The 22484-nt window shown below is 24.6% G+C and overlaps 1 protein-coding gene across 20 annotated transcripts in view; it reads left to right on the top strand.

Annotated features, from left to right (window-relative positions):
- LOC129610910 (potassium channel subfamily T member 1) overlaps positions 1 to 22484 on the top strand; it is a 206411-nt gene that overhangs the window by 11100 nt on the left and 172827 nt on the right. For all 20 annotated transcript variants that reach the window (XR_008697111.1, XR_008697110.1, XM_055523712.1 and 17 more), the window contains exon 2: positions 8774 to 8992. Coding sequence is in view for 18 of the 20 variants with exons in the window: in XM_055523712.1 (XP_055379687.1) it covers positions 8774 to 8992 (219 nt within the window). In the remaining 2 variants the exon portion in view is untranslated. The remainder of the gene's footprint in view (positions 1 to 8773; positions 8993 to 22484) is intronic.

The raw sequence follows: 22484 nt of genomic DNA, 5'->3' as shown, positions 1-22484 counted from the left end.
ACAACAATTTTTTTATGTAAATATTGTATAAAAGTTAAAAAGTTCATCTCCTCAATTGCATATTAAATTTTTTTTTTTTTTTAATTTATTTTCAAGAAATTCATTTTAAAGTTTTAACAAAAACTAAAATTTTTATAAAAGTTTAACAGGACCACAAGAATAAAATTGCAAACATGATGTGCATAATTTGTAATTTGCATATGTGTAATATCGATTGCTTTCAGAAATTGCCACAGTTTATTATGGTAAAACTGGAAAAGAAACTACAACAAAAATTAAACTTGAATGAAAACAATATGGCCAATATTTTGTAAAAGGATGATTTTTTTAGGATGTAATGACAATATTTTTAAAAATTTTGTCTTCAAAGGGAAATTGTTATGTAAACGTACAACTTAATATAACAAAATTATTTTAAAATAAAGTGGGGTCAAACCAATAGTTTACATTAGATAGATTTATTTCTTCATATACAAAATTTCATCTTTCTATCTTAAAGGGTGTAAAAGTTTAGTAAACACATCCACGGACAGAGTGATGGCGTGAAACTAATAAGCAATTTTGAATTTTTTGCATAAGTCCTAAGAAATTAAGAAGCTGTGAATGCCTCTTCGTGCCGATATATTCATAAAGTGACCAAAAACTCGTTAAACTTGACTTTCGTTTCCTTTTACCTTAACCAAAAGGGTTAAGTTAATTGAAATTGTTGAATTTAGTGCAATGCTTGATGTCGAATATATCAAATTTTTAAAATTTCAAATATAAGAAGGAAATTTTGTTTATCGAATACATATCTGTTCTTCAAATGACTTAAAGCTACTTTAAATATCTCTAAAACAAAATTTATTTCTAAATCACGTTAATTTTTTCTGAATTATTTTAAATTAATTAATTTTGACATTTGAGTTTCATTTTTCGAACGAATAGTAAAAATATTTATGTATTTTTTTTAAATTTTAAAAAATTCGTATTCGAAATTTCACTACCTTTACATTTTCACTACATTGAGCATTTTCATTGATCCGAAGCTTTAAAAATTCTCTTACTGAATGTCATAAATTTTTTTTCAGTTATTGGAAAAAATTAAAATTTTAAAATTTACGAATAGTATATTTTCATTTTTCCATTAAAAAGGATAAAAATTTTTTCTTTTTTGTCTTAAAATTTCTAAACTTAATATAATATTACCTGTCAAATGTCCTTTATACTTAAAAGTAAAATTTAAAACAAAAAGAAAAGCAAAAATACTCATTTTAAGGAAAATTTTTTCGATTAAATTTTAAAAAATTTTATTCCAGTTTTTTTGTTTCCATTTTTTGCATTTAACAGTTTTACTTTTCCTTTAAGGTAATATAATTTTCATTATCGTCATCATCATCAGCACTCGACTTTTAATACCCTTGTATACCTCATTATATTTTCCCTAAACTCTTCATTGTCAGTAATTGTCTTTCCTTTAAATGTGAAAAAAAAAAAATAAATGTGGACGATCCTTATGTTTTGTTTTTATAACTTTTTATTAAATAATTCAAAAATTTAATTTTCCATGAAAAAACGATAAAAATTTACAATGAAGAAAAAGGATACCAGTGAAAAAAGAAAAATTAATTTTCCATTTTAACGATTATTTTTAAGGTTTTTTTTCATTCAGTTAAAATTTTTAGTTTTAGGATATTTTTATTTTTTCCTTATTTTTTTAATATTTAAATAAATTTTTTTTTTTAAATTAGTAAAATTTGTGTTTGTATGAAAAGTTTACATCATAATAATTTTTAACTGTAGCACATAGTGTGAAAATTTTTACTAACATTGTAGACTTATTGCTATACGTGCTTAGTGAAAGCATAGTATGAGCGTGTAAGCGGTTTAGTATTAAACTGAAAACAAAGCAAAATGTGAGTATATAAGATAATGAGGCTAAAAAGGTTCTTCATTTTAAAAATTAACCAAAGTTCGAAGTGCGTCATAAAACGAAGATTTTATGAAGTTTTTTTTTCTTCCATGTGTAGGAAGAATCTCCATTTATTTTAATATTGCCAAATAAATTGTAACAGCAGGTGTTTCCAAAATTTTGTTTTGATTAATAATTAAAAACTTGTTTTAAATTATTGTTTCTTTTAAGAACTCAGAAAAATTTTTAGAGGAAATTGCATTAATATTGATTAAGGCAATTTTCCCAAGAATGGCTTAAAGACAAAAATTTTTATAATATAAAATTTTCTAAAATTTTAATCCATTTCCGAACGCCTATAAAGTAGTAAAAACTTTAAACATTTTTTCTTTACATGTACGAGTGCAATGAGAAATGCGGAAATTTTTTTTTTTTTTTTAAATGCACAAATAACCTTGGATACACAGTTTTTCCATAACACTAAAAATATTTTTTTATATGACTTCTTTTGAACAAATTCAAATCAAATTTTTTATTACTTTTATTTTAAAATATAATTGGCTATAATAATAATAATAATGGTACATAAAAAATATTGAAGTTTTTTAACAACATAAATTTTTTTATAACCAAATTGTTTTTTAAGTACTACTCTAGTACGTTTATTGTTATACAAAGTATTTAAGCTTTTATAATATTCAAATAAATTCGAAATTTTCAACGTTCTTATTTAATATTATCTATTTTTCTAACTTAAATTTTACAAATTTTACGAAATAAATTGCTTTGAGAATAAATTCCTAACGGTCCCACAAATATAACAGGAGCACAAGAGTATTTTCTCTACTTAAATATGCACTCCTCCTTTTCATCGTAATTTAAGTTTTGTCTCAATATCTTGATTACATTTGAAAATATTTTTGATTTAAATTAATGGAGAATAAATTTAAGAAATTATGAAATTTACTTTAAAAGTTTTTCTAACGTTATTACGCCCCCACAGAATGTAGTATACATATTTTCTGATTTAGTTACATAATATCATTATTTCAGCTTACCCAATATTCTAGCACTTTTAATTATTTTTCGGAATCTTAAAGGTCAGAAATGGCAGATATTTTTATTCGAAATGATCTTTAAGCAAAAATTAACCCTTACATTAAGGGGAAAACATTATTTATCAACTCATTTATTTTGTTATCTTTGGGGAAAATTCATTAATTTTATTGAACAATCGATAACTAAAATAACTTATACACATTACATGTAAAATACGTGCGAGTTTGACTCTTACATGAAGTTGATTATTGATAAAGAAAAATATATTAGATAAAAATATATAACCTATATCTAGATTCCATAAAATAATTTATAAATAAGGTTTATTTCGAACACCTCTATACATTAAGAGTTCATTTTATACCCGAAATTTTCCATTGGGAATTATAAATTTTCGTAAATTCGTACAAACACTAAGATTAAATTTACATATTATATACGTAAGATAAGTCCTCTGATGTTTTCTTTGTTCAATATGTGATGTTGTTATATTAAACTCAAATATTAAAATGACGTCATTATTTTGTATATATTTTTCAACAAAATATGAAAATTTATCTCTTCCAACACTAAGAAATGGTTGAAGTTCAAAACATTTCCATGAAAATGTAGAATGTTTGTAGATAAGAAAATTAATTCTGTAAATTTCCCAATTCAGTATTCTCACGTTCTCGAAATTCGGAAAATTTAAGTACGTAGTATTTTCCTCTCCCTTATCCCTTCTCTTTACTTATTTTGGTTTTAATGGTTCGAAAAATATTAAAATTTTCACGTCAAAAAAAAATCTTAAACTCATTTTTATATTTGCATTTTAATGGAAATCACGTTTCTTCTTTTATTGGTATAGGTTTCATTTAACATTTTTAAAAATATGTAATATGTATATATTCTTATTTTGTATTTACACATACACATATTTTGTAAATTTTTATAGAAATATTACAATTACATGGTCTTTAGATATTATATGTCGATTCAATCTTGGATCAAATTTTTAATTTAAAAAGGAAAATATTAAGGAAGGAAGGAAAGAAAATATTGTGGAAGTATATTGATTTTCTTAAGTGTAAAAAAAATTAAATTAGGATATTTTAAAAAACACTCCAAGATCGTGATTACTTTAAAAAATTAATTTTTCATGGTAAAAATTTCGGAAGCAATAAATACAATTTAATGGCATTAGAAAGTAAACGGTATACCATTATTGTTATAACAGTACCTTTATTGAGTTGATTAATGAAAGTTGGAGTTTACACTTTTGAAGTTTTTAAATATTCGAAAAATTTTATTAATCAGAGAAGGATATTATTATTGTTTAAAGTAATTTTGTTTGATTAGTATACATAAATTCTTAACACAGAACAACCACTTTAGTTCTATAATAAAATGAAACAGTGTCTGATCGAAATTAGTGGAAAATGTTTCAGTGTATTTGAATTAGTGAATAGAATAAACCCTCTAATGCCATGTTTCCCAATCAGGTTCTCGCGAGAATGCTAAAAAGATGCCGTTGATTTTTTTTCAAATTTACGGGTACATGTTCTGCCAGCCCTGTACTGAAAAATATACGAAAGTTTCGTGGTATTTGTGTGTTCAAGAAAAAAATAACTCGTTTTCAAATATGATAAAACAGAATCTCTTCTGATGCGGCAAAATCAATTCAAATATTAGCAACATGATGCAATATGTATTACGTCTCGGATTGTAAACTATTGCAAAAAAAATATTTCTACTTCTTCCCTATCTGGAAAAGGTTGAGAACAATTGTATTAGCGCTATTGATAAAAAAATTATTGATAATAGTTTTTAACAAAAAAAAAAACAAAAAGCGTTTGTTTGTACACAGTTCAGTTAAAGGCAGTTTTATTACAGAACTAATTCGTTTGCATTAGAGGACTCATTCGTCATTCGGTTGAAATTTTTTTTAAGTTTGTAATAACGGAATATAATCAAATATTTCAATTAATCATTGTATTTTGAATTTATCGAGATGGTTATCTAATTTCTCAGGACTTGGATAGCGGTCTTCGTTAAACTTAAATATAAATTAAACTAAATTAATAATTTCAATCCTTAGCCCCTCTTTATAAGTTATATTTTAAAAATATCCAGAAATTTGCAATATTTTCTAAATTTTCTAACAGGATAGCAACTTTGATCGGATCAGATGATCTACAATTAAATTTTAATATACTTTTCAACCTTAGCTTTAATATTTTTAACCTTAATATTTTTTTTCAATATATTACAATTATAAACGAATAGAATAAAATAGCGTATCAACTGTTTTTAACAATCGAATAAATACAATTTTGTATCGAAATCAAAAGTATCGAATGGAATTTAAAGATATGGTACAACTCAAAACTTTTAATAGATCTTTGATAAATTCATTTTTTCTTTTTTGAAAATCCAATAAAAATATTCAAAAATTAAAATATCGTTGTCCTTTTCTTACCTTTTTATTATGAATATAATTAAAATTTTAAAATTACTGTTATAAATTTTGCATTTAGAGTCCAAGTTGTATGTACGTGTTTATATTATTTATTCAAAACAAAATAATTTATTGATCAATTAATTAATATTAATTGAGTTTTTCTTTTCTGTAATCCTTGAAATAATTACAAAAAATACAAATTTATTTTCAAATTTTAAATAAATGTTTTTCTATATTTTTTTTTTTATTGTATCCTTTTTATATTCTTTTTAATTGTCTCGCCATTATTGATACGATTACAAAATGTACATATACATGTACATTAATTATTGTCCTTTAAAATGATTTCTCTAATAATAAGCTTTTACTCCTTACCTTAAATACATAAAAAAAAAATGAAAAACGAAAAATATAAAATTTATATAGAATAAATTTCTAATTACTATTCGTATTTTATTCAAAACGACAAGAAAGAAAAAAGGACTTTAGAAATTTCTTAGAAATCAAACACAAAAAAAAAATAAAAGAAAAAAATAATAAAATTACAACTCATTAATTGTAATGATGGTCCTTCAATATTAAAATGAGGTTATTTAAAAAATATTTTTTCTTAGTATCCTTTAAGGATTATTTAAATTTTGTACAATTTGTCGACCATATCTAAATTTAAATAAATAAAACAATTTGTTTTGTTTTTTTTTTTTTTTTAAACAATCTTTTCTTTTCTTTAACCTTTCGAAAATGAAGAAAATAAGAATGGGATGCATTTACAATAATATTAAAAGAAATTTGAAATTAATTACTTTCCAGTGAAGAGAAAACCAAAAATAAATACGTTTAGGTAAAATTTTCATTGAAAAGATCTTATTTTATTTCATTTTTTTTCAAAATAATATAAGCTCCTTAAATAAAGATATTCTGTCCAATAAATTGAGTAATTAAAAAAAATGATAACAATAGGGTAAATATTTACCCTTTCCTTTTAAAGTGCTTGTAAGTAAAATAAAATTAAAAATTTTTTGACAATTATTCCTTCGATTTGGGGTTTAGAAGAAGTTGCTTTTTTTAAATGAACATGAAATTAAAAAATTTTTAATTTCGTGAGTGCCTGAAGACATTTAATTCTAATTTGCAATTTTGTATAAATTCGCAAAATCGCAGACATTTTGATATTTAAGAAAAAAAATAAAAATAAAATCGGATCGAACCATTTCTTTTGAATAATAAATACTTTCTTTAAAGGAAAACATCCTGAGCTATCAGCAAAACATGCTATAGCTACCCGCAGTCTTAGTAAAATTTGATTTCAAATTGCCAATAATCCATTTAAAGTGAACTTAAATTTTTGTTTTTCCCATGACTAACCTCTTAATATTCTATAAGTAAGTGCATTGTAAGCTGATTTCTATAATAAAATTTAATCGAAATAGTTAATTAAGAACATCGGCAATGTATTTATAACACTTTGCTAAAAAATTTAAACTACTACTAAGTATTTTCTTTGTCTGACTCTTAATATGTACTAAAATATCTTAAAATATAAGTTTTTCTAATCCTTAATAATGACGTCAATACCATCGTCAACTAGATATTGAAAAAAATTAAAATATAATTTTGATAGCAACGTAGTCAACCATTGAACTTTATTTAGTTTTCTTCTTTTGTTTTCTTGGTTTCTTCTTTTGTATTCTTTGGCTCTAATCAAACGAAAATAGCTTTGGTTTCAAAATGCATTTTATATTTATTTACTGTGCTGCTTAAACATTTTATGTTCAAATTGTTCAAATAAGAAGATGTTACATAATAATATTGTCTTGCATGGTTGCTCAGAATTCTTTTGATTAAATGTTAATTCTATATTCTTTTTCTTTTTACTGCTATTTTTAAAATATTTACCAAAAAGTATCTTAGATAAAAACTACGTCATAGATTAGTTGAAGACCTTTTCTTTTAAAAAAAGCAAATATAAGAATATGGGTGACATTTAGAAATTGATAAGTTATATTGGTTACGAAATTCTTAAGTGAAAATATTTTAATAACTTCTTTTCCAGTATTTTGATTTTGGTCATCTTTATGTATGGTTATAGAAGTAGAAGCCAGTTTGGGAATCTTATTTGTTATTTATCACAAATTTTTTATATAACAGTTCAATTTTTAATTTTGAAATATATAAATGGACAACATGAGTCTTTATAATCACTCTGTATGAACACTGATGAGCTCGAGTCCTAATATTACCAAAGAAAATTTTCTCACTTAATTTAGGGCGCAGGTAGACACAGAATTTTTAGTTTTGTACATCTTTGCAACAACACTATTGCGTCAATTTAGGTCGATTTTGTTATTTGAAAATTGCAATTAGTTTGTAAAAAATTACAAACTGTTTGATTGCTCTTAATTGCATGCGATTATACAGTTGCATGTGTGCACGCTTGAATATAAAACTATGGAATTCAAACATTTGCGAAACTAAAAATTGTATGTCTTCTTCAGCTTTTGGAGCACGTGCCTACACTGCTCATTATGCATGACAATATTTTAAATACAAACATTATTTCATTTGTTTTGAAATTTAACCACATTTTTAACCACATTTATTCACAAAATGCTTTGGCTTTGTTGAATGTTAAAAATTGTACATATTTGCTTTTATATTGGAACTATGCCACTATATTATGCTTTTCTTTATAAAAATATTATGTTTATTGGTTTATTTTGCAAATATAAAAGATATTCTCTTAAACCCTGGAAACCTTTATTTTTTATTTCATCATTTTTTGTTTTGTTACTCTTACATTCTTTGGTAGATCTTTATTTTTTATGAAATTCGTATATACATATGCGTGTATCTTATATGCAATATCATAAGAAAAAGTAGATTTTTATGTTTAAATAAAATGCCACTTGTTCTTTGTAATTTTACACATAAACACACCAAAGCACACAATAAACAAAATATATAATAATAAAAAAAAAAATGAAAATGTTTTTTTAAACGCGAAATTAAACGTAACAAAATAATAAAAAAAAATATCTTTACTTTCTTTTCATCTTTGGATACAATTTGAAACCATCAAAATAATAAAAATTAAATAAAACGAAAATGAAACAAAAAAATGGAAACGAAACGTAAAAAATTAAATCGAATATTTTAAATAAATTGAATAAAAAATTAAAATGAAATTCATGTCCTTGCTGAAAATTACTGTTTTAAACGATTATCGTCATCATTTGAAAATTTTATATGCAATCGCATCATCGCTATTTGATGATAAAAATTTCACTCAATTCTACATTTGGGATTTAAAATGAATTTTGGTGTATTTGGTTTTTGCATATGTTTTTTTTTTTGGGTGTTTTGTTTGTTTAACATTGTCATAGTATGTCTATGTTTTTCTTCCGGTTACATAATCTTCAGCGTGCTGAAGAAAATAAACGCAAAAAACGTATTGAACGTCAACGTCAGAGACGTGGCGCTAAAGTTTTTCGATGTGTTAGCGATTCAACTGGTCATTTAACATTAGCGCCATCGAGACTCTTTGAGAGGACTCCTATGAGTCCATCTGATAGCTTGGATGAAATAGCATTACAAATACCAAGGTAAGTTTTATTTTATGCAAATATATTTTGAATTTTTTTTGGAGTGTACGAATTGAATTTGTTATAAAAATAATAGTTTTGTATTACTGAATTAAATATTATAGCAAAATATTGAATATCATCTTGCAGACTTAAATAAAAACTAAACCTTTAAATTTAAAAGATTTCATTTCTAAAATGGAATTGGACAATTGAAAATTGGAATTTTTTCTAAATTATGTATATATTCTCACTTTTTTTGCAGTGTATTCCTAACAAGAATAAAAACTTAGGGTTAAAAACTAAAATGGGGCAAGAATTGAATAGACAGAAAAAATTGTTCAAATAATTTCCAATTAAAATAAAGAAAAAAATTTATGTTTTTAATTGTTGACAAGCTTATGTCAGATGTTGCATTTTAAATGGTTATTGTGCGTTGTAATTATTTTTATTGAAACATTTATCTTAGACTACAAAAGGTTGTCTGTCCAATAGCTTTTTCTTCTCTTCACATTTATGTTTAGTAGAATGATATTAACCTGGAAAAACAAACTCGATTTTTCTATTTTTTGACAAAAGACTTCAAAATTTATTTTCGTGCTTTTTAGCAATCTAATTATAACATTAGGTACTTACTTAATTTTTTCAAACAAAAATTTAATTTCCGGAAACCGTGAATCCCATTAAAATTTCGTATACAAATTTTCTTTTTTTTTTTAAAATTATATTTGTTTAAGAATGAAAACCACGAAAAATTTTAATTTTAGAAAACGGAAATTAAATAACCTAATACACGCCGCGTCCGGCCATTCGTTACAAGTTTAAGAATTAAATATTTTCATTCAAGTTCTCTGTGCATTTCTGTAAAGACATACTGTTAAACTTATAATTTTTTAGCAACAATGAATGAAAAAGAAAACAAAATACTTGTCAAAAACTTTTAGAAAAAATTGGCTTAGAGGTGAAAAATGACTCAATCATATTAAGAATCACATAAAATTTTATTTATAAAAATTAACACTATGATTTTTCTTTAATAATACTTCTTCATATTAGGTCCTCTTGTATATTTACAAAATACATTCAGTTTTCAACGATAAATAAACAAAAAGAAAAAAAAAATAAATAAATTTATTTAGGAATTACATGGGTTGTTGCCCCATTAAAAATTTTGTCACATAATCATAAAAGAAAACAAAAAACGTTTAAACATGTTGCTATAATCATAATATGAGCTATCTAAATGCCATTTCGTGAAGACTTCCCGATTCTTTATCAAAATTTTCCATTATATATATTTACGAGTATATTATAATATAATATTATAAAGGCAGGAGTTTGACATGATTTACAACTTATATAAGTATATAAAATTATAATGCCGAAGTCTATACATGTACTACGTATGTACATACATCCTTCTGATGCCATAATTCATTTGAAAATGTCAAGATTGTTTTTATTTTCCTCTTTTTATTATAATAATCATGATGTCACGTATAAAGTCCTTCTAAATATTGTTTATACGCTCGTATACAATGCAACATGTCATATCTCTAATATACAATGAAATAGTCTTGTTCAAATTATTTGTTAATGGTTAATGTCATTTGTGTTAACATCTTTCTTTACTCTAGATACCTACAATAAATAAACATATTAAGTAATATACATAATAATATTCGTAGGTATACACATATGGTATATATATTATGTTTGTAATTTTAGTTTGGAACTATAATTATTGTTTGTTATACAAAAACTACGTACAACACTTCACTATTCTATTAATAATATTACTCAATGTTAACAGGATATAATTTAAGTGCCTATATAAAGTCATAAAATTTTATTTTTAACTTTTGAAAATTTTGCAAAGTAAACAATTTATATCGGACGTATCAAAAAGAGGTGGCTATAATGGCTCTTATTCAGTGTGTTAACTAAACGTATATCAAAATTAATTGTAGTGATTTAAGAAATTCCTTGAAATATTAAGATAAATTTCGGATTCATTCTGGCATTTTAATTACGAAAATTAATATAAAGTGCACTTGAATAAAATAAAAGTACGAAAAACGTGTTTGCCTATTCGTAGTGCTAATAGTAATAGTTTCCTACTGAAATCCTACTAAATATGTTACTAGTTCAAATTTTTAAAAGTTTTTAACTGGCTTAAAATTTCTCTTCTAGGAACTTTTGATTTAATTTTTATTTTTGCAATTTTAAAATGCGTATAGTCTCAGCAACCCTATTATATTATGTAATAATATTTTAACAATGACCAACATAAATAAACTGAAAGGCGGGAAAAAAACAAAACGCATTTATACAGGAATACTTTTATTGCTCTCTTAATGGAGGTAAAAATGTCACCTCGTTTGATATTTATAGATGTTATTTCATATTTTTTTTTTGTAACGTTTTTGTACGTTTACATTGTATTTTGTCACCTTAATAATTTGCCTAAAAAATAAGAAAAAAACATGAGACCTTAAAATTACATGGAAAGGACCCTATTTTTTTGTTTCTGTTTTGGAATTATTGTTGAACATATTTTTGTATTTTATAACAGTTCTTAATTTCGTTGCAAAATAATGATGAGTTTTTATAAAAAAAAAGATATTACCTAGTTTTCATGTTTTTTCTCATATTCATAAGTAAATTGTCAAATTTTATGTTGGAGAATGTGTTTTATGAGGATTTTATTTCAATATCTCTAATTAGAAAGCTTTCAATTCAATTTAATTTGCTTAAATTTTAGTCTAAAGGTAACGGAATTTCCAAATTTTCACCTTGCTACATAAAAATTTCAAATTTTATAAATTATAGTCGAATTTTATAATAACAAACCCAATATTCAAAATATTTTTAACTATTATCATTATTATTATGTAAAATTTCCCACAAGGAGGAATTTAAAATATTTTTCGTTGACTATTGCCTTCTAAAATAAAATTTTTGATTTGAGAAAAAATCAATAAAGATGCTTTTGAATTAATTTCGCATATTCGTGTTGGCTACTCTGTTTTAATCGGAAAATAACATTGCGTACGAACAATATTGATATATACGTCATTCTTTAAAGCATTTACTTAATTATTTCATTATTTTTTTTGGTAAAATGGTAAAATTTCCTTTCACATAGTTAGAAATTTATAAAATCAACAGTTCTTTTATTCAACTCTTTTCTTCTAATGTTCGTTCAATTCAAAAATGAAATTTCCTATATGTTATTAACATGCAATTTTTATTAATAAAATTTAACATTTAGTTTAAGTGTAATGAATTATTACAGGCTTATAAATTGTACTAATAGAATAATTACAACAAAATTAACACAATTTGATTGATTACAAAATTTTAAGGACTAAACGAATATAAATTACAGAATGAATTAGCACAAATTTTCAATTTATTTGATATTTCCGATTATATTTACTAATCTAATTTCCGTAACCGGTTTATATGAAATTTGGTGTACTTAAATATAAACATGTAATTTGTCGAAAAGGAAAAGTTGGTTAATTATGTTTTTATTATTATTTTCTCGAAATTCAATTGAAGAAAATGATTTTAGTTTGAAAATTATAAAATGTTTGAGAACATTTTCTGCACTATAACTAAATAAATTGCATTTTAATTAAGCTGAGGGCAAAGAAATGATTTAGAAATAATTTATTTTTATAAAACAATATTTTAATTTATCTATTCTCTTAATTCAATTTAATTAATTGCATACTTTTAGGGGAGAACAAAATTTAAAAAAAACTTTTACAAAAATACTAATTTCAGTTTTTAATTATGATCATATGAGTTATGATAAATAACAAAATGTTTGTTGATGGGAAGATATTTTCTCTACCTCACTACCCAGAGCCAACCATTACTTTTTTTATTGAAAGCTTATTACAAAATTTTATAACATCAGACACCCGTTGGTTAACTGACGCAACTTCTGGTAGCTAATACTCGTATTGCTAAAAATGATCCGACGGTTTGTTTCTGGTCAGGCGTCAAGGGATGCCAGATGTGTTGAGCAACTTCGGTGCCTTCGTATTGATATGCCCCTTCAATTTAGCAACGTGCTTTATCGCAAACTTTTTAATTTCGTCGATTTAGTATGAACATCATATTATGGATGATCTGAAAAAAAAAAACAAAATATTGTTACACGTAACCATAAAATATGCATTATTCGCTGGAAAATTCTATGTCACAGTAATTAATTCAATTAATTATCCTTCTCATACCTACATATATGCATACATATTATATACAATTTTTATTCCAATGTATACATTTTATTCGAATGTGTAATTAAATTCATTTTTCTATTTTAGCATCTCCTTTGGAAACGCATAGAAATTTCATGTATCTAGTTATATAAAACAACCTAGTAATTAATATTTTCCATGCTTATGCACGTGCAACAAAATTGCAAATGAAGCGTTATAGAATTTAAAATTTATAATTAATGATGATGTTTTCACATTTAGCAAAAAATGCTAAATAAATAATAATTACGTTCAATTACGATCCTTTATATAAAAATGAAGATTTGCATAAATTAATTAAAAAATGTTGTTATTCAATTTACAAATTATAGATGAACCAAATTTTCGCACAAACTACATTTTTGTAATTGCCTATAATTACTCAATTTGAGCTTAATTGAATTTAATTAACTTAAATTATTTTGAAAATTTACAATTCCTGTTTATTGTACTTTAATTTACAAAGAAGTTGAAGTAATAATATAGTTTTAAAACTGTTTCCCTTATTACTAGTCTTGCTTATTAAATATTTAAAATTTTATTATAAAAATACATTGTAAACATACTAATTTGTATTTATTCTTTTATTTCTTTACAGGTAAGTTAACAATTTTTCAATTTCTTCTACAAATTAAGGTGAGAATATAAGATTACCTTTTAAAATCTAAATAATGACCAAAAGAATCTATTATATTAAACAATAAGGTTCCTAAAATAAAAAATACATGTAAGACTTTTCAAATTTTAAAATAAATCAAAATAATTGGGCGAAAGAAATGAGGGTATTTGGAAAAACAAGATTTATTACAAAATGATTGTTAAAATGCGATTGACTAAAATAGTTTCCAAATTCAATTGAAATTCAAAGAAATAGTAGTTTAATTTCAATAAACTCCTGTGTACTAAATATAGACATAAATCTAAGAAATGAAAAAAAAAATTCACTAAATTGAGCAATAAAAAAGATAAAAATCACAAAGTAAAAAAATAAAAGCTTAAAAAAATTTTTTATTATCCTCGCATTAAAAAAAAAAATATTTTTTTTTTCTTTTCCAAATTTTCTTGAACGGTCAATTTTTTATTATCAGAAAATTGCTAATAAATAATTCAACAAGTCAACAGTCGATTTATTTTATATAACTGAATATTTCCTTTCATGACATAAAATTCAATTTCTTATCCTTTGATAGTTTATCGTAAACTAAAAGGAGAAAAATTATTTATCGCACATGGTATGCAGTCATTCCTTTACATTGAAGCTCTTATAATATTATACAAAATCTGGTACTCGGTAAATATAACAGAAAACGAGTATAGGTAGAGTTGACCGTGTAAACTCTGTGATACCTGTACGAATGAATGATTTTGAGTGCTGTTCCATTTGTATTTCTTGTTTTTTAATTATTCGTTTATACAAAATTTCCGCACTGTAATTTCAATAGTTTCCATAGTATAAAATTAAATAACTTTTAAAGCTGTGTGGCAGCTTCCACCACATATAAAGGAATTCAAATTAGTTTTATAAAATATAAGAGGCTTAATAAAATATTTGCTTGTGCGAAATCTCAATACTGTGTAGATTCTATAATTTCACCATTTACCAACTTTGTAAATAAAACTACTCCATAATTTAACAACCTATAAACCGCTACTTATGCAATAAATAAAATCATACTTCTCCTTTTTGTTATTAAACAAACGCTTTATCAAAAAAAAAAAAAAACTTACAATAATTTCCTTTCGTGCAAGTGTTGTTAATTTCAAAGTTCATTTAATTTTATTACTTTCGCTTTCAATTTCGTTTTTTATTTTATTTTTGTACAAAAATTTTTATAATATAACAAATGAGAATTCTACTCCATTTTGACACGACTTAAACTCATAAAAATGTCGGCCAACAAAAAAGAGAAATAAAATTTAAAATTGGTCTTATATAATAGAAATACAAAGAGATAGATATTATACCCACATAGATGAGTATGACTTGTTATATGTATATGCATAGGTTCTATTTTCGTATGTAATTAGAATGATGCTTTAAAATATGGGGAAAGAGGTGAGGTGTAAACGAAATTTTGCAAGAAATTTTTCGATTCCAACTAATTTATGATGTTTAAAACCACAAAAATTAAAGTATGTCATAAATAGGCGAACAGTACACAGCTGACAGATAATTGAATAAATGCTTCGTCAAAAAATAAGTTTAAGAGAGTATTAACTTTATAGAACTTGTTGTTTTTTTTAAATCTATAACACTTGGAGGTTTTTTTTTTCAAAATGAAATAAAATTTTTCTCAATAATCACGTGTGATAATAAAATTTAAAATATTTTGGTACTTAAAAATTTCAATTCTCTAAAGAAATTTTCAATATGAATTGTAATTTGTTTACCAATTTATTATAACAGTCATAAGTATGTGCATATATGTAATAGTTATGTATATGTTCTTGTAAATACACAATTAATGCTATTAATTTGCTCAAAATTAATAATATTAAAGAATTTTATTCGACATATTTATTCTTATGACATAAAATTGAGAGAGTCCCCACGGGAAATAAATATGATCGAAGTTAAAAAATTTTGCAAAATTATGACGTAATAAAATTCGATAATTCGATTAAATACAATTTAGCTTCAACTTAAATTAATAATAATAATTTAAAAACTAAGAACTTTACTGATATTTTCTAAATTACCTAAAAACATCCACCTTAGTTTCTAAAATTTATATTGATGTTTGTTTGGGGCTTGTATCTTTAAAAAGTTGACACTTTTTCCTCAGAATTTCATTTACTCAAGATCGTAGTTTACTACCATTTTTATAATTTTACTGCCGTTAATAAAATAATAGTCTCTTCAAGTCAATAATTTTTCTAGCAAAATTAAAAATTTGTGGGTGTTATAATGGTCGAATTATAAGTTAATGTTCTCCAATCTTCATTTTTTCTCCAATCTTCATCAGGTAATTTTACAATGAAGCTGAGTTAACTATAAGCAATTTATTCATTTAGCTTATTATATAAATAAATGCCCACAATATTTAAGAAAAGATAGATTATTGTCAATATACACAATATATTATACGTACATTATGCGAAGAAAAAATTATTATAAATAGCACGCATTCAAAATATTGGCTACATTGAAAAATTAAAATAATATATGTATACTTAAATAATTATTGTAATATTATTAAATCATACTAAAATAATAAAATAGATGTGTGCAGAATAAACATATATAAGCAGACCGGTTCTGGCTTGTTCGACGCTTTACGCGGAATCCAAAACGTGTGCCCTTTCCCAAATGGGTGGCACAAAGCAATGAACAATAAAACCACTTTCTTACAAGTTTATCATGCTGAATACAAGATTAGTCATACAATTAGAATCTAGAATTAAACTTTCAGCTTTTTGTTTTGCAATGTTTGTGTATGGGTACATGTTATCCAGTTAATTTCGCTATAATTAGGAAGAAAAATTTTTCTGGAAGACACGTAATGGAAATTTTTTTTTTTTTAATTTAGCCTTTTAAGTTTGGGTATACTGTAGATTTGGCGCTGTATATAGATATGAAAGTAATTAAACAAATTTTCTTTTTAATCCTTGTCCATACTGAAAATTCGTGTGAAATATTATTAAAAAAAAAAAGAAATAAAAAATTATCTAATTATTTAACAATTTACGACCATATGTGATTTTTTTAATGTCATACCAAATTTACATAACCTTCAAAAATTTATTATTATACATACAAATATAGTTAAGTTCATAGGTCAGGTAGGTATATTTTTCGCCATGCTGCATATTATTTTTTGTACAACGATGATTTGTTTTTTGATTTTAAAAATATCAATATATTTTAAAGAACTAAAATTTGAATAAATGAAGAAAGTTTTTAAAGTTTGCCCTCGTAAATATCTAACAACAGATATAAATTCATTGGGAAATTGAAATAAGGAATAAGAATGACCGAAAGATAGAAATTCTGTTATTAACATTCTGTTATTTAACATCTTGCTTGTTCAAGTTATGCTCCATTACAAGCCGAATATAAAAATTTTTCGAGTAAACTGGTATTCGCTTTTCATATTTTCAAATTTTCACAGTAAATTTATGTTCAACTGAAGATCTGAAGCTATGCTGGAAATTTTTTCTTATTTGAAATCCGAGATTAATTAAATTTAATGCTTTTACTTGTAAATTTTTGCCTATACAATGTACTATTACTCCGGCTACAACAATAGCAGAACCATCAAATTTTGTGAGCATATGAATCTCAAAACTGAGAATTCGCTGGTAAACATTTCTCATTTTCGTTTCAACTCGAGTTAGGCGATGTATGCTTGTGGCCGCTGATATTATGAATTTCGCTTTACTAGCCTAAATTAGAAATTTTTCTTTTATATTAAGTGTGCCAAAATTCACTATTCACAATGCTCTCTGGGTACCTAAAAAAAAAACTTATTTTTTTGATTATTATTCAATAACAAAAAAATTTTACAATTGTTATATACATACTTCTGTTTATTCCAAAATTATAACACGAAAACAAGATGTTACCGGTTTAAAAGAAATGAACGTCGTTCGTTAGCTGCTCACGAAATTTTGTTGCACTTTAAAATACAAATTTTTAGTACGAAAGCTATGTCAGCCCTGAAAAATATGTTTTAAAAAAATTATTCCCGATCGAAATTTGACTTAATCGATTAAACAAAATCTCCATCAATTAGATTGTGTTGATTGTGTGACTCAATTAGATAATATTGGGTTTGAATATGAAAAATGGCGAATGATTAAAGGTGTTTAACAAAAATTTAATCAGGTATTCAATTTTAACCTTTATTCCTTCATTGACTTCTATCTCCTAACTAAAAGATTCCCATAAGAAATTTCATTATTTTTAACAAATTAATTTTTTTCAACAATTTCTTAGACGAAAATCACAGTTCTATAAGTGTTACGTTGTCGTTATCCTTACGAATTATTAAGTACTTAAAGCCCAAAAATTACGCAATCTTACTATTGCTTTCCTTTTTCACTCCTTAAATAAATTTTCTTTATGGTGTGTTATTTTTTTTTACGATGAAAATTATCAAATTGAATTTTTTATGTAAATTTTATGTTTTTATTATTGAGTGCTTACTTATAAATGTTTATTTGAATATCAAATATTTTTTTATAATAAAAATGTTAATAAATGTGCATATGTTACAGAAAACTTCACAAAAAAAAAAATCATAAAAATTCTTGTCTTATTTCAAAAGTAACCGTATTAAAAAATATGCAATACTAAAATGATTTAGTTGTTGTTATCTTTATCAAATCACAAAGACCAAGTTGACGGATTTCCTGTAATAAAAAAGTAATATTAAAATAATTCATTCATAACATGAAATTGAGTTAGCACCTATGTACATACATTATACAGGCCATCTGATTATCAAGGCATACATGATGATGCAGCGCGTCGGAAAGAAAATTGAATGGACTTTTCAAAAAATACCATTTTTTTGAAAAATATTCAGTTTTTTTACTCAAAATACCAAATTTAAACAACTATACTACTTGAAAATGGTTATCCTGACATCAACGCTATACACTGGCTTTATTTAGATCTATTTATTAGGAAAAAATTGCGAACAACACATTGCACTCGTTTCAGCAGCTGTTTAGCCTGTTATGGATTTGTGAGAAATGTCAATTGTTTTAATATGATATTCTTTAACCCTCCAAAACTGTTTGTTGATATTCGAATTCACCTCCAGCGCAGGAATAATTGTGAAAATTCCTTGTTCAAAAATCATGCACGAGAAATCACCCCGTATACAGTAGTGTTATATTATGGGCATATAGTAGTTTATATTATTCGAACAAACATTTGTTCATAAAAACTCCAACAAAAAAGATTGTGGAAGGAGATAAATTTGTCATAAAATGAAAAAGGAATGAAATACAGTAATCCCCTCTATAACGCGGTATTCTTATAACGCATTTTCATACTACGCGATTTCAGTCCCTCGTATAACGCGTGTTTCCCCTACATAATGCAAATATTCTAGTCGGTGGAACGTTAGATAGGTCCGACAGCATGTAATAAAACTGTTTTTGGATTTATGTATGTAATTAATTTGAAATAAACGCGTTTTTCCATAACGCGAAGCGAATCTACTGTGTTGTAGGGGGATTACTGTATTCAAAGAAGACAAAACAAAAGTATTTGCATATGAATTTTAACTCTTGAATATTTTAACCGTTTCAGTACCAATAATATATAAATAAGATTAAAAATATTGCATGATTTATAGATATACATATGTATACCCAAGTTACTAACTAAAAGCATAACTCAGTAGAGTAGATTAAGCATAGCGTACAATAAAACAGGACGAGTACATATGGTTTTAAACTTTAAAGGAATAATAGTTAAAGTCATACATAGCTAAAGGATTAATGATGTATTGTTATGGACGCTATCAAAAATGAAAGCGTACTTTTGAGAAATCTTGTTCGTGCGAAACTGCGAAAACTGTAGTGCTTTACATAAAATTTTCTAAATTTTCAAAATATCTCAAAACATTGTTGTACGGCAGGTGCATAATTTTATGTTAACAATCAATATTGTACAAGAAAACTTATGAATACTTTGCTCTCATTCAACACGTATGTTTTTAGTATTTGTATTTTCTATCCAAATACGTCTCCGAAAAATCGAATTCAATTACATAAGCGTCAAAAACCAAAATCATATTTTAATTAAATACGAAAATTTACGTTTAATATTGAATGTATTCAAAACATCTTATTTATTTGGTTATATAGATTTAATTTTAATATTCCAATAATATACTTATGTACACATAAATATATACACGAATACATACTTATATTACAAAAGGATAAAATTTATTTATTACACTTTAATGTATAATATTTAAATTAAGTTACTTTTTAACCGATGTTTTTTCCACATTTTTATTTTTTTATCGTTTTGAAGAAAATATAAAAAACTTACTAGCTATAGAGAAAGCGAAAAAAAGAAAAAGCTAAGTAAATAAACAAAGTATTTAAGGCAAAAAGAGAAAAACTTAAAGCCTATACCAAAACACCAGAAAAAAAAGTATTGAAAAACTACACTTCAAAACTTAAACAAGACGGATTCAAGGAAGGAAGGAAGGATCTGTTACAATAAGGCACATAAAGAAAGGCTAAAAGTAAAGTAAATAAAAAAAAGGAAATTTTTTTTTTATCTTACTATACAAATTTTATTTGAATTTTTAATGAAGTCGTACATATGGTGAAATGGGATCGAGTAAAATATTTTCTTTCCAAGAATTTCCAAAGGTAGTTTTTCCTTATCGTATTTTTATTTTGGTTTTTCATTCTCTTCTTTTTTATTTTTCTTTCTAAAAAGTCAGAATTCAAGTAGATTGTTCTGATGTGTTGACTTCTTTATTGTGTACATATTTGTAAAAACATTATTAATAAATATTTATGTACGCATACATATATGTAAAAATTTTATTGCCTTTTATTAACAATTTTGTTTGATTTAATTTAAATATTTACATATTTACTTATATGTACATGAAAATTGTAAAAAAAAAGGATAATCATTATTAAAAGATATTTTAACAGTATATCTGTGTACTATTGGTTTGAAGCTAATATAAAGAGTTGCCAGACAGTGTTATATTTTATACATATGAGCATAATATTATATTAGTTTCATTTTGACGATAAAATTTTAAAATTAGTAAAGATTTACTACGAAATATGCGTGGCTTTGATTCGAGTTCAAATTTCATATATAGATCTATATATAAAATTTGCACAAAATCAATATATGAAATGAATACTTTAAAATTTCGTTTGCCGAATCTGTCAAATGAAATATTTAAATACCCAAAAACAGTTTCCAACCTGCCATAAAAAATATGTTATACCGTGGAGTCCGATTCTTTCATTATTATTAAAAAACATTTGCTTGCCAAAATTATAAAATTCAACATTCTTGGAATGTAGGATATGATGCAGATTTTTGTGTGTTGTATAATGTGCTTGGACAAATTATAAAATTCTACTCAGTTTAGCAGAAAACTCCATTGTTTAATGCCATTTCATTTTCGTTTAGTTGACAAAAGCGCAAGAACTCTTTTCAAGGCATATCTGGGCTGCAATAAGTCGCGAATGGCTGTGGTGACCCAAGGGGATTTTCCTACCCCACTCGGTTCCCTTTAAAAAATCTGCAATCCACAAGGTATATCCACAAGGCATTTTTTGTTAGCCTAAATTCAATCTCCGAAAATTTAATCTGTTCCTTCCTAGCAGTTTTATAAAATCTGGTAACCAAAATTCAAATCAATTTATCAGAGCTATAACACGTTATGTTCATAGACTATGTAGATGTATTTTTCTTTAGTGTGAATTTAATAATATAACGAATAATATAATTCTATAACTTAGGTATGTTAATTTAATTCAAATTATTTTATAATTTTATTTAATAACATTTTCTGCTACATACGAGTAGTACGTAATTTTAAAAGAAAAAATTCAATAATTTTATTATCTGCAAACAAAATATTCAAACATTTTAATTTTATAGTTGAATTTAAATTTAGAAAATATGTAGGAAATGTAAGAATATTTTCCATCTTTAAAGAAGAACCATTTTGGTATTGCGTATTTGCTTTGAAAAACTATACAATTTAAAAATTTAATGTGAAAATATTTTTAGAACAATATTAACTTAAACTCGAAAATCTTCCTTCCAGCACAATTTCGTATACTTAATATTTTTACATTTTCTTTTGTGGGTTAGAAAGATTTAAATAATATTAGTATTTCAAGGTTCTTTTTATTTTATTTTTTGTTTGTTTCTTTGAAATTAAATATTTACCTTAAGGTTAATCTGAGCGTTACAAATAGCAAATCATTTTGGTTAAATATTAAAATACTGGAGGTCAAGTCCTGCTTTTGCTTTCGCTTTTTTTTCCCGTTTCGTTTTTAATAAAAAAAGGATTTTGTTTTTTAAAGTAACCTAAATAAATTCAACAAGTAAACAAAATATTTTGAAAATTGTGATTACCGCCGATGAATCCCTACCATTTTATGTACATGAAATAAACCTTATATTTTTATACATATTATATAAAAAGCACTTGTTCATTTTTTAAAATTCTGTGATTCCGGTGTGATTATCTTATATATATAGAATTTTAGAAATAAAA

The sequence above is a fragment of the Condylostylus longicornis genome, unplaced genomic scaffold (genome assembly GCF_029603195.1).
Source record: "Condylostylus longicornis isolate FDR11 unplaced genomic scaffold, ASM2960319v2 ptg000048l, whole genome shotgun sequence".
Lineage (NCBI taxonomy): Eukaryota > Metazoa > Arthropoda > Insecta > Diptera > Dolichopodidae > Condylostylus > Condylostylus longicornis.
Note: the sequence above shows the minus strand (reverse complement) of the source record. Positions and strands in the feature narration are given on the sequence as shown.